At 37.9% G+C, this 13,299-nt stretch overlaps 1 protein-coding gene across 1 annotated transcript in view; it reads right to left on the bottom strand.

The window, feature by feature from the left end:
- The window catches only part of SCCPDH (saccharopine dehydrogenase (putative)), a 30,109-nt gene that overhangs the window by 2,260 nt on the left and 14,550 nt on the right, over positions 1-13,299 (bottom strand). Inside the window, exons 5-10 of the mRNA XM_012644339.1 lie at positions 11,148-11,197; positions 8,271-8,401; positions 7,446-7,563; positions 6,531-6,650; positions 6,389-6,445; positions 819-930 (exon numbers count right to left, since the gene is read on the bottom strand). Coding sequence (XP_012499793.1) covers positions 819-930; positions 6,389-6,445; positions 6,531-6,650; positions 7,446-7,563; positions 8,271-8,401; positions 11,148-11,197 — 588 coding nt within the window. The remainder of the gene's footprint in view (positions 1-818; positions 931-6,388; positions 6,446-6,530; positions 6,651-7,445; positions 7,564-8,270; positions 8,402-11,147; positions 11,198-13,299) is intronic.

The following is a 13,299-nucleotide window of genomic DNA, read 5'->3' as shown; positions in this document are numbered from 1 at the left end:
AAAAAAAAAAAAAAAAAAATACTAAGCTGATCCCTATCTGCATTCACAAACTTAAAAAAACCTCTCAATTTATTAAAGAAAAACAAGTGACTAAACATTAGTAACTTTTAAAAAGTCTATCAGCAAGCAGGACATTAGCATTTATATTCCTGTCAAATAATAAAAATATAGTCAATGTATCTTAAAAAGTCAGGTGGGAATTTGGAAAAAAAAAAGGCAAGATGCAAACTCCCTGTGACCTGTTAGGGATGACTGTAACTAAACTTACAATTTTACTCTAATTCTCAAGTGGGCCCATCTCTGTACAGTTATCTAAAATTTATAGCAAGAGCTCTTAAACTTTTTTGGGCAATGTATCCTTTTAACCATCTATCAAAAGCCATTACCCTCCCTTGAAAAATGCATGTGTGCACACCCATTTTCTAAACCATGTCAGAGTGTTCAGAGACTCCAAAGAAAACTTAGAGGCAGACCGTAGATTTGACTGATGTTATAATTATACTGTTTGTGTATGAGTCTGAAACAGGTAAATATCAACCAGCCCCTTTTCTTAGTAATACTAATTAAAATTTGCCATTCTGAATTATTGAATTATACTGAAAAAGAAAACCAGAGGGAAGAATGCGCTAATAAAATTGGATTATACGAATGATTTCAATCCTTCCTTTCACAGTATAATTTTAAATTACTTAAATAATTTGTACAAAAATGTATTTCAAAAAAATCAAGCTTCAAAAAGAATATATTATAATAGCATCTGATTTTATAGCTTAAGACAATGTAAAACTCCCAAGCATTCTTAAGTCATATGTGAATACCTGGTCCTTTCACCTGAGTACAAATTCTGATATTTGGTTTGTTCTTATCAGTACTAAGACCTTGGCTATATCCTTGACCAAAGAACGTCAATGTGAATGATGAGGCATCAACCTATGAAAGAGAAAGCAAAGGGCTTCTTTAATAAATATATCATTTCCTCCTGGAACATCATAAAACCTACTGTTCTACTTCATATGAGACATTTTCAGTAGATTAAAAACACTGATATTTGCCCAGAATATCTTATCCTTTAAGCATGGAGGGAAAATTAACTCTCTGAAGCTGTAAGTTTTGATGACTGGTGTGATGTGGGGGGAAGAGAGGTGGTGACAAACAGGGATGAGATAATGATTCTCGAAGGTAGTTTTTATTGGGGTGGGGGATGAAATATGGAAATCTGGTCTTAGATAATTTGCTTTAGGTGACAAGACAAAAACAGTCAGCAAGTAATAGAAATATGGGCCTAGGGCACAGATGCATAATTGTTCCACTTAGAGATATAAAAATTCAATTCAAAAAGTTAAATTCTAGAGGACTTAGCATCTTTCATAATCACTAAATTTAGTAATAAGGTAACAAAGAATTCAGTCATGATCATCAAATTTTTATAAAGCATTGACAGGGAGTTGTTCATCACGGCATTGCCAGACAGGGCTGTGCTTCTTCAGACTTTCGACAGATTAAATAAATATAACCTGGGGTGCTAATTATACAATGATGATGCAGACACTCCAAGATTGCTTCCCTTAATACAGATAGAATTTTTGTAAAATGGATTTATTTTTCCAGAAAATGTCCTGGGTCCAAATTGTGTATTTTCTCATTTTATACTTTAAATGAGTATGTATATCATACTCATTGAAGAGACATAAGCATGAGACATAAATATATGGTCCCTGTCTTTCCTAGTGCTTATTAATGTAATTTAGCGAGGGAGAGAAATACATAACAGTATGAGACATAAACTAAAAGATGGAGACATAGCTCAGAGGAGGATGTTACTAAATCTATTGGGGCAGAGGGCAGCATTGTGAAATGTATACACACACACACACACACACACACATTTTAATAATTTACTACACAGAAAAGTAGGACGGATTCGAGAAAGCAGACACCATTATTTAAAGGGACGGAGGGATACAGCAGCATGGTGTACTAGAACATATAGTTCAAGAGGTGCAGACAAGATCAGACACATGCCACACTTGTCCTCTCCCCTGCTGTGGCACCCACGCTAACTGGTTATGACCCTCTCTCAGGCTATGCACACATTCAGCTTCAGAACTATTTTCAACATAGTCTCTGGGTTGCTACTACCAATTAATCAGAGTTGGATGAAAAGTGAAACCTACGTGGCATCCAGGACTAGGTCATGAGGAGCCTAGGATGGCCTCGCACCTCTGGAGATGGACTTCCAGCCAGTCGTACTCCAGGGTGTGTTCCAAAATCACCCAAACCTGACCTGGAACCTTCCTACCTGCACAGCAGTGATTCTCAACCCTGGCAGCACATTAGCATCACTGGGGAGATTTTGAAAACCCCGATGCTCGGGCCACATTCCAGACCAATTGAACCAGAATCTTTGGTCATCAGTTTCAAGTTCTCTCCCAAAGTGGAGAACCACTGCTCTATACTTCCAGGCCCCACTCCAAACCTACTGAATCAGAATATCCAGAAGCAGTGGAAGAGCCTTGTATTTGGAAAAAGCTCTCTAGGTGATTCTGATGTATGAAATCCCAGTTAAAAATCACTGCCAAAAGGCCGGGCGCGGTGGCTCATGCCTGTAATCCTAGCACTCTGGGAGGCCGAGGCGGGTGGATCGCTCAAGGTCAGAAGTTCGAGAGCAGCCTGAGCAAGAGTGAGACCCCCATCTCTACTAAAAATAGAAAGAAATTAGCCGGATAACTAAAAATATACAGAAAAAATTAGCCGGGCATGGTGGCGCATGCCTATAGTCCCAGTTACTTGGGAGGCTGAGGCAGAAGGATTGCTTGAGCCCAGGAGTTTGACGTTGCTGTGAGCTATGATGACACCATGGCACTCTAGTCCAGGCAACAGAGCAAGACTCTGTCTCAAAAAAAAAAAAAAAAAATCACTGCCAAAGCAGTAAGTCAAGGAAATTTTTCAAAGGCAATGACAAGGTCAGATTTTCTGTCTTAGAAAGATCTCTTAGACAGCAGTGGAAGATGGATTAGAAAGAAACCATAGGAAGGCTACAAAAAGTTCAGCCAAGAGATAAGGGCCTGTACTATCAACAGAGTAAAAGGCAACCCAAAGAAGAGGAGACAATGTTTTCAAAACATTTATCTGATAAGAGATTATAGACAACTCCTAAAATATATAGACAGAATATATAGACAACTCCTAAAACTTAACAAAAAACAAACAACCCTATTCAAAAATGGGCAAAGGGACTCAAATAGACATTCCTCCAGAAAAGGTATTACGAATGACCAATAAGCACATAAAAAGATGTCCAACATCATTAATCATTAGGTCAACGCAAATCAAAGCCACAAGATACCACCTCACACCCATGAGGATGGCTACTATCACAAGAAACCCAGAAAATATTAAATAACAAATGTTGGGGAGGGTATGGAAAAATTGGAACCCTGGTGTACCATTGGTGGGAAGGTAAAATGGTGCAGCCACTATGGAAAACCGTTTAGTGGTTCCTCAAAAAATTAAATATAGAATTAACATATGATCTAGCAATTCCACTTCTGGGTGTATACCCAAAAGAATTTAAAGCAGGGTCTTGAACAGATACTTGTACACTCATGTTCACAGCAGCACAATTTACAAGAGCTAAAAGCTGGAAGCAACACAAGTGTCCACTGACGAATGGATAAATAAAATGTAGCATATATATACAATGAAATATTATTCAACTTTAAAAAGGATGGAAATTCTGACACAGGCTACAATATGTATGAACCTTTAGGACATTGTGCTAAGTGAAATAAGCTAGTCGCAAAAAGACAAAGACTGTATGATTCCACTCATATGAGGTACTCAGAGTAGTCAAATTCACAGAGAAAGATGGTGGCTTCCAGGAGCTGGGAGGAAGGGGAAATGGGGAGTTACTATTTAATGGGTATAGAGTTTCAGGCTTGCAAGATGAAAAGAGCTCTGGAGGTGAACTGACTGCGATGGTTACACAACAATATAAATGTACTTAATAACACTCAAAACTTAAACATGGTTAAGATGGTAAATTGTATGTTCTGTGTATTTTACCACAATTAGAAGAAAAAGAGAGAGGTAAAGGCTTGAGCAAGGCAGCTGTGATGGGTTTGGAGAAAAATATAGAATGATACTTATGTTTCTTGCTGGGCAGATGATAGTACCACCAACTGAGATGGGAAATATAGAAAGAAGAAGAGAGTTTGGGTGAAAGAAGTTCAGATTTTGACATGTTGAGTTTCAAGTATCTGGAGGATATATGTCTAATAAAATAGGTGGATACATAAATCTGGAAATATAAATATATGTGTTAAGGGCACTGCTGAGATCACTTAGGGAGAGTGCGTGAGAAAGGGACGTAGGATGGAACCCTAGGACCCATTTAAATGATCCACATTTAAGGAGTAGAAAGAAGATGAGGATAAGGCATAGCAAAGGAGGAGAAAAAGCAGAGAGAAAACTTCATAGAGCAATTATCTCAGAAGCCAAGAGAAGCAAGTATTTCAAGTAGGACAATAATGTCAAAGATAATAGATAAATCAGGCCTAAAGAGCCTTTAGCAGTTGTAAGGTCAATGGTGACTTTAGCAAGGGGCAATAAAGGGTGAAGGAAGGATGAGGGCTCTTTTTTAGTTGGGAAAGACATGGACATGTTTATAGGATAAGGAGAAAGAACCTGTAGAGAAGCAGGAGGCAGAATCCAGAGGAGGGAAAAGGAATTATGAACTGATGAAGCCAAGGGAATCTGAACAAAAGCAGCAGTCATAGCTAAGACTCAGGCTATTTTGAATCTCAGATTCACCATATTCCAGCTATGTGAACTTAGGCAAATAACACCCTCTCTGTTTATTTCCTCAACTGTAAAAAGTGGACGATAATGATACTTTTTTTTTTTGAGACAGAGTCTCGCTCTGTCACCTGGGCTAGAGTGCCATGGTGTCAGCCTAGCTCACAGCAACCTCAAACTCCTGGGCTCAAGTGATTTTCCTGCCTCAGCCTCCAGAGTAGCTGGGATTATAGGTGCACGCCACCATGCCTGGCTAATTTTTTCTATTTTTAGTAGAGATGGGATCTCACTCTTGCTCAGGCTGGTCTCGAACTCCTGACCTCAAGCGATCCTCCCACCTCGGCCTCCCAGAGGGCTAGGATTACAGGCGTGAGCCACCGTGCCCAGCTGATAATGATACCTTTAACGCAAAGCACATAAAGCACGTAGCCCAGTGCCTGCAACATGGTAACTGCTTACATTGTAAAGGGCACAGGTGGGAAGATTAGCCTTGTACAGAAGAACACATCTTCCAGAGAGGAGGAAAGAAGGTGAAGATGGGAATAATGACAATAGATACGAGACTAGGGATCTGAGGGGGCACACAACACATGCTCTCAATTCTTTTAGTGAAGTAGGAGTTGAGATAATTTGCAGATAGGGATGAGGGCTGGGGTTGAAAAAAGCTACTGAGAAGAGATGGAGGCATGACTAATGAAAAGTAAAACAGGCTGGCACAGTGGCTGATGCCTGTAATCCCAGCACTTTGAGAGGCCGAGGCAGGAGGATCATCTGAGCCCAGGAGTTCGAATCTGCAGTGAGTAGTGAGCTATGATGGCACCACTGCACTCCATACTGGGCAGCAGAGAGACCCTGTCTCAAAAAAAAAAGAGGAGAGCTTGAAGCTCGGACTTGGGGGCAGCGGGGGCAAGGGCAACATACGTAACCTAAACATCTGTACCCTCATAATATGCTGAAATAAAAAAAAAAAAAAAGGAGAGGGGAGGGGAGGGGAAGGGTGGAGAGGAAAAAGAATCAGCCTTGGGATTTCCCCATGCAAGTGCCTTGTGTAAAGGAGATGAAAGCTAAATGACCCAAGGCCTGATTCAGGGTGGGATCTGTAAGTCGAACGGTAGAAAATGAGGCCTTCTTATTGCTGAGGATATTGGATGCATGGTGATTTACTTTATCTACCATGGGAATTCAGGGTATGTGGAAGAGAAAGTGAAACTTGGGGGCAGGGGACGCACAAGGAAAAGATAACAGAGGAGAAAAATATTTGAGATTTCTATAAAGTAAAGAGAATACATTTTCTGGAGCCATATGGCTGGGTTCTCATCCCACCTTGACCATTTATAGCTGTTGAACCTTGGGCAAGTTTCTTAGCCTCTCTGTGCCTCAGTTCCCTCATTTGTAAAACAGAGATAATAATAATACATACACCCAACGCGTGTTTGAAAAGATTAAGTAATCTAATTTAAGAATTTAAAAGAGTGTCTGGGACACAGTAAATGCCCCATCAAGTCTTAGATGATATTATTACTACACTGAGGAAAAGTACAAATAGAGGAAAATATTATTTTAGAGCTCTGAATATAAAAGAAAGGATTACCTGTTTTTGTGTTGGACCTTGTTTTGAAAAATAGCCAAAGGAGAAGAGCCATGGGAACTAAAGAGGGGGAAAAAAACCTCAGTGATATTTTTAAAAACTCAAGGAAAATTTCTAAAAATCAATTTCATAAAATCTTACTTACTTTTATGAGAAGTTGCCTTCCAATGCCAAACCTCACAAAGAATAAAAAGAAAAGTCCTGCAAACATCAGCTTAATAACAGAGGTGATGCTTCCCACAGTTATATAAGCAGCATACTGAACCTAGATTAAGAATATAAAGTTAGAATGTTACTCACTACATTTTAGACCAAGTAATACAAGCATGTTATGTTGGCTACTTCTAACTTTCTCTTCAGTCACAAATATGGAACAAAAGCAATTTCCACTTTATGAGTGCATTATGTTCTATAAGCTTGTTTAGAGACCAGACATTGGGAGACTATTTTTAAAGAAATTGTTACAAATGGTAATTAGCTTCCCTATTTGACTGAACACAAAAGTCCACATAATCTATAATATATATCTGAGTTTAGCAACAATACATTACAGAATGCAGACTCCACTTACAACCCTTCCTATGAGAAAACACCCTTAATCTTTTAACTTGAGATACAGTTTCCCCTTGAAGTCTCAGCAGTGAAAGCAAGTACTTCCCTCACCACTCCAGAGGTAGCAAGGAGAGAAGGGATAGAGAGGTCCCAGACATCTCCACAAGCAATGAAGAGTGTTTCTAGCAGCCGAAACACTAAACAGGGACTGCTGAATGCTTATGACACCAGGATTTCTTGTATTGAATTTGCTGTTGTTGTGTTATATTAAAAAGGTATTCAGCAGGCAAGATCTGAATCATGGTGCATGGCTATTACCACCCCCATAAAATGCAAAATGCAAAATGCTCTACCCTAACAGTTCTATTTCTGGAAGCTGCAACATGCATTATTTAGCTTTCTTTTTTTTGCCTTATAAATAAAAATATCCTACATTAAACAGATAAGGGAACTTAACAAACATAAAATACTCTTTACTAATAAATAAATCATATATATATGTACTTACTGGTGATTCCTCTAAATTTTCATGCAAGTAACGCTGAGTCCGCTTCACAACAGACACATCCGATCCCAAGAAAGGAATGGAATATAGGTTGAGTTCTCTACAAAAAGAAATTGGCCACCTGCAAGACAGACCCATGAATATTTTGCATTTTCTCCAATTACAGTGACAACTTTAGCTGGTAAATTTTTGAATAAAAAAATCAGTAACTTTTTTTGAGACAATAATAAAGATGGTGGATTTGCTTTTAATTAAAATTTATTTCAATAATTCTTCCTTTGTTCTCCACACCTATACCCAAATAAATGACAAGTGAAACAGTGTAGTATTCTTCATATCATGGACATTTAACACATGTAGTTTAACTATGTTTTACCCCATCAATTTTCCTAAACAATAAAAAGAACATTCATTTCAACAGCCCAGTTCTAATCTCATATCTCTAACGTTCTCATATAAGTGCTATTAATGAAGTTAATTCATCTACCTTAAGATCAGCACACTTTAAAATGGTGGTTTTACTGCATAAAATTTAATTGACATTTAAATTTATACTGATAGTAAAAAGCCATCATAAAATTCACTTTCTTCCTAGTATTCAAATGTATTATTATATATGAAGTACTAAAGCTTATGGTAATATACTGAAAACAATCCCGAACTTACTACAAAATAGTCTCCAAGCTTTTCTTAGTAGCATACTTTATTAATAGCCAATGCAACAACAATATACTTAGATTATCTTAGATATATTAAAGAACAGATTCTCATTCCCACTGCTTCACTTGACTAGAAGAAAAAAAAAGAATAGATTCTGAGATAATATACCTTCTTTTCAATTTTGGACCAACAACTGGGAGAGGTTTCAGATTTGATGCATGTCGTAGTTTTCTCAAATTACTCTGATCTCCAAAACCATAAATTGCTGACTTCCAGGTACCATCGTGAATGCACAAGCCCTAATAAAATATTTCAAGAGTTAAAGGAACACGCCTTAAGGGGTAATTACTAAAATGTAAAACCAAGAAACTTACAATTGTTACAAACATTTCACTACTATTTGGACAAGACATAATTCTTATTTAATAATTTTGAGATGAATTTTCATGACCAACTAGGCAGCAATAACAGTCATTAGCTTGATCATATTCAATATTTATACCAACATAAGCCCTTTCTTCTTTCTTCTGACCATTATTTATGTTCTCTGTAATAATTATTATTCAACTAATTGATGATATTCCTTCAAAATTTGCCACTCTAACCTATTCCTATCCTATGCTGATTCCTCAAAATGTCAAGACACATTTCTGTGCAGACATTTATGAATACACACACAGCATACCGTCCACTCATCCTCTGTTAATACCTGCTTCCCCATCCACCTCCATCGCCACTTAGTCTAGCCCCAACTTATATACCAATCTTTCTTCAGAAGTCTTGTTAAAATATTTTTTAATTCTAAAGTTTATAAATATGATTTGTATTTTATTTCCTCAATCCTTCAGTTTCTTTTTGGTACTACAACCAGTAGAGAATCCTTTTCTTTTCTTTTTTCTTTTTTTTTCCTCTATCTGTTGCCTGGGCGAGAGTGCAACGGCATCCTCATAGCTCACTACAACCTCAAATCCTGGGCTCAATCAATCCTCCTGCTTCAGCCTCCTGAGTAGCTGGGACTACGGGAGCAGCCCATGAGGCTGGTTTATTTTTTTTTCTATTTTTAGTTAAGACAGGTCTAGCTTTTGCTCAGGCTGGTCTCAAACTCCTGATCTCAAGCGATGCTCCTGCTCTGGCCTCCCAGAGTGTTAGGGTTACAGGCATGAACCATCATGCCCAGCCAGGAAAAGATTCCTGACTTGACTCTGTAAGAACCATCCACTCAGTAATTCTTTTGTTGTCAAATAAAGAGAAGAGACTATCATTAGATCTACCTGGTCTTTCCAACCACATCTTCTGCTGCTCTTTCAAAGGAGGCCTCTGTGCTAGCTCTACCAATTTTCTCACTCTCTCCAGGTAGTGGACATCTGCCTCTGTCAGTCCTGTACTAATTCGCTATGGCCCTTACCCCTTCTGTTTATAAAACTCACTTTCCTTTTTGGAAGCTCCTCCATGTTGTTCAACTGGGATTGACCCTAGGGTCCCCCCTGCAGGGGTCCATGACCCAGACCTGGGCAATTTGATTACTCCATTAGTCCAGGTCACATTGATTGGCTCAAGAATGGTCAAATGTCCCAATACTTGACTAATCTTCCCTATCATTTGATATGTGAACTCTGGTAGCTCTTTCCAGGAAATCCTGAACCTTAAGGACAAAGCATACTTGGGGCTGCCAGCACCTTCCCTGCTCTGCCAAGAGCCTACACAGAAGAAAGCAGAAGCAGCGAAAGAGACAGAGAGAGAGAAAATTAGAGGGGAAGGAAAAAGAGTTCTGACAATGTCATTTGAACATCTAGATCCAGCCTCATTTACTTACCAATACTTGGTTATATGAATCAATGAATTTCTTTTTGTTTTGTTGGTTTAAACTGGATTGAGCTGGGTTTCTAACACATGCTACCCAGAGTTTCAAGCATGTCTTTCTCATTCTTGTTTCTGAGCCTTTGCTCAGGTTGTTGCCTCTGACCTTACAAATGCTATTCGTTTTTCAAGGCTAATCTCAGGAAGGCCTCTCTGAGGCACTTCCAAATTATTCAGGCCCACTATCACTTCCTTTTATTCTTATACTCTAGTAGATAATCTGTGTAACCATAAATTTTAGCACATTTTATATAGCTCTGTGTGTTATCTGAACCTACAATCCAGATGCAGAGAATCATCATTCTTACTTAAACATGCTCTACACCATCCCACCTTTGTGTCTTTGTTATACTATTTCCTCTTCCTTCACATCTCCACAGCACCAGCCCTTGAAATTCAGTCCATATCCCAGCTTCTCCAAAAAGTTCTTGATCTTTGGACTCCCAGCTAGATGTACTCTCCATTCTCAGAACCCTACAGTATTTCACCCCATCTCTTTAATAACAAACACTTTCTCTTTCCTGTCAAACTAAATTATTACCCTTTTAAGGGTAGGGTTTGCATCTTATTCACTGACATGCCACTTTATCTTGCACTACTATATACATCTGCACCACTACACAATATTTGTTGAATGAATATATTTTAGAACAAATACTTATGAAGTCACAGAACAGATCTAGAATTTGGCTAGGCACCATTGGCAATAAAAATACTATCATAAAATATGATCCTTTCCTAGCAATACAACTGTTTTATGTTCCTAAAGAAACTATAAATTCAGTACGACTAGATTTACTTCATACATTTCTTTTATGGTCACAAAAGGATCTAACTCCAAGTTAGGCACATAATAAAAATATACTGACTTGCACTAAAGTGAAAATTTTCTGGGCCAACAACATTTATTACACAACAATAATAGATGCTTTAGAGTTGGGATCATGGTAATTCACTTTAATATAATGAACTGTAGAGTTGTTTTTAATGTAAGTTATATTTTAAGTCAAAGTAATCTTCGAAATTTAGTATCTTTACTTTTTAAAATTAAACATAGTGACTTTCATACGTAAAAAATTATAAATACATAAAAAATTAATTAATCTAAATCTTTTTAAGGCAATGCATCATTTCCAAAATGTTTTTAATATTAACATGAAAAAACACTTGACAAACAGAAAAACTAACCTCAGGTCCTGGATGTATAGTTAGGAAACTTTCCACAGCAGTCAAAGTACCTCAAAGAGTTAAGAGAATGGTAAAAATAAAATCAAATAAGATTTTTTGATTATTTAGCCAGGATAAGTAAATAATAAACTATTCCTATTCACTCAGGGACCACGTTTACTAAGCCTATAGCTGATATAGCCAGAAAATCTGTACAGATAACAGCTTTATTACATTTTTGTAAACAGACTTAAGAACCAGCTAAAGCCAGGTAAACTGTCAGAAAGAGTTGTTTAGCATAAACTCTAACTGCTAGTACTGACAAAATCTTTTCCAGTATTTAAACTGAAAAGACTAAGACTCTCCCTCAATAAGGCAACAATTTAGCTCACTCATTCTGGAAGGCCCAACAGACCACAGTTCTCAAAATGAGATCTATGAGAATTATTCTGTTTTCAAATACAACAGCTTTCAAGAGGCTTATTAGTAGTGGCTTACAATTAATGCACACAAAAACTATCAACACACACTTTATGATGGCTTATAAAATACTTAAAGCTGTTAAAATGAAATAAAAATATAAGTATAAAATAAAAGTCAAAAACCAAAGCCAGAAAAAAGGGAGAAATTATATTAACCATGAAGACTAATATATAGGCATAGTGGTTAAGTATTTAATTATTGAGTTTCTCAAGAATGGTAAGGCAAAAGAAAACCATAGGGGGGCCAGGTATAGTGACTCGGGCCTGTAATCCTAGCATTCCAGGAGGCCAAGGTGGGAGGATCACTTAAGGCCAAAAGCTCAAGACCAGCCTGAGCAACATACTGAGATCCCATCTCTACAAACAATTTTTTTTTTTTGAGACAGAGTCTCACTATGTTGCCCGGGCTAGAGTGCCGTGGCGTCATCCTAGCTCACAGCAACCTCAAACTCCTGGGCTCAAGCAATCCTTCTGCCTCAGCCTCCCGAGTAGCTGGGACTACAGGCATGCGCCACCAGGCCTGGCTAATTTTTTCTGTATATTTTTAGTTGTCAGATTAATTTCTTTCTATTTTTGGTAGAGAAGGGGTCTTGCTCTTGCTCAGGCTGGTTTCGAACTCCTGAGCTCAAACAATCCACCGGCCTCGGCCTCCCAGAGTGCTAGGATTATAGGCGTGAGCCACTGCGCCTGGCCTACACAAACTTTTTAAAAATTAGCCAGGAGTGGTGGTGTGTGCCTGTAGACCCAGTTACTCAGGAAGCTGAGGCAGAAGGATGGCTTGAGCCCAGAAGTTTGAGGTTGCAGTGAGCTATGATGACACCACTGCACTCTACTAGCCCAGGCAACAGAACCATACTCTGTCTCAAAAAAAAAAAAAAAAAAGAAGGAAGAGAAAGAAAAGAAAAACGTAATGGGCTGGCTAATTCTCAAAATATAATAAAATAACCAGAGAATATAACCTAGGTATGTGGCCCTGTGATCTAACCCTGACCACAGAAAGATGAACTCTACTAGCCCGGGCAAAAGAACCATACTCTGTCTCAAAAAAAAAAAAAAAAAGAAGGAAGAGAAAGAAAAGAAAAACGTAATGGGCTGGCTAATTCTCAAAATCTAATAAAATAACCAGAGAATATAACCTAGGTATGTGGCCCTGTGATCTAACCCTGACCACAGAAAGAATATAGACCAACTATAGCAGTAACCTAATAAAATGTAGACCACCTGCATCAAAAATCAGCTGCGGTACTTGTTAAAATGCTGAAGGTTTCAGTATCTGAAAAAAACTTTCTTTACAAATCTTAAAGTAATATTTTTCCCTTAAGAAAAAAAGACCTATTCAAAATAACAACAAAAATGATCAAATATTTAGAAATAACCTCAATAAGAAATATGCAGGATGATCATGAAGAAAACTTGTAAACTTCACAGACTTTAAAGAATTTTTTTAATAAATGGAGACATACTAGGTCCATGGATTGGAAGACTAAATATTTTAAAGATATTCAATTCACATTCCTCTTTTTAATGGGAATGGTTCTGGTGTTTCACCATTAAGTATGGTGTTGGCTATTGTGTTCTAACATTTATTATATAAGAAAGCATTCTTCTGGCTGGGCGCAGTGGCTCAAGCCTATAATCCTAGCACTCTGGGAGGCTGAGGTGGGCAGATCATTTGAGCTCAGGAGTTCGAG

Source organism: Propithecus coquereli, unplaced genomic scaffold (genome assembly GCF_000956105.1).
Source record: "Propithecus coquereli isolate 6110/MARCELLA unplaced genomic scaffold, Pcoq_1.0 Scaffold210, whole genome shotgun sequence".
NCBI classification, from domain to species: domain Eukaryota; kingdom Metazoa; phylum Chordata; class Mammalia; order Primates; family Indriidae; genus Propithecus; species Propithecus coquereli.
This window is presented reverse-complemented; position numbering and strand designations above follow the sequence as displayed.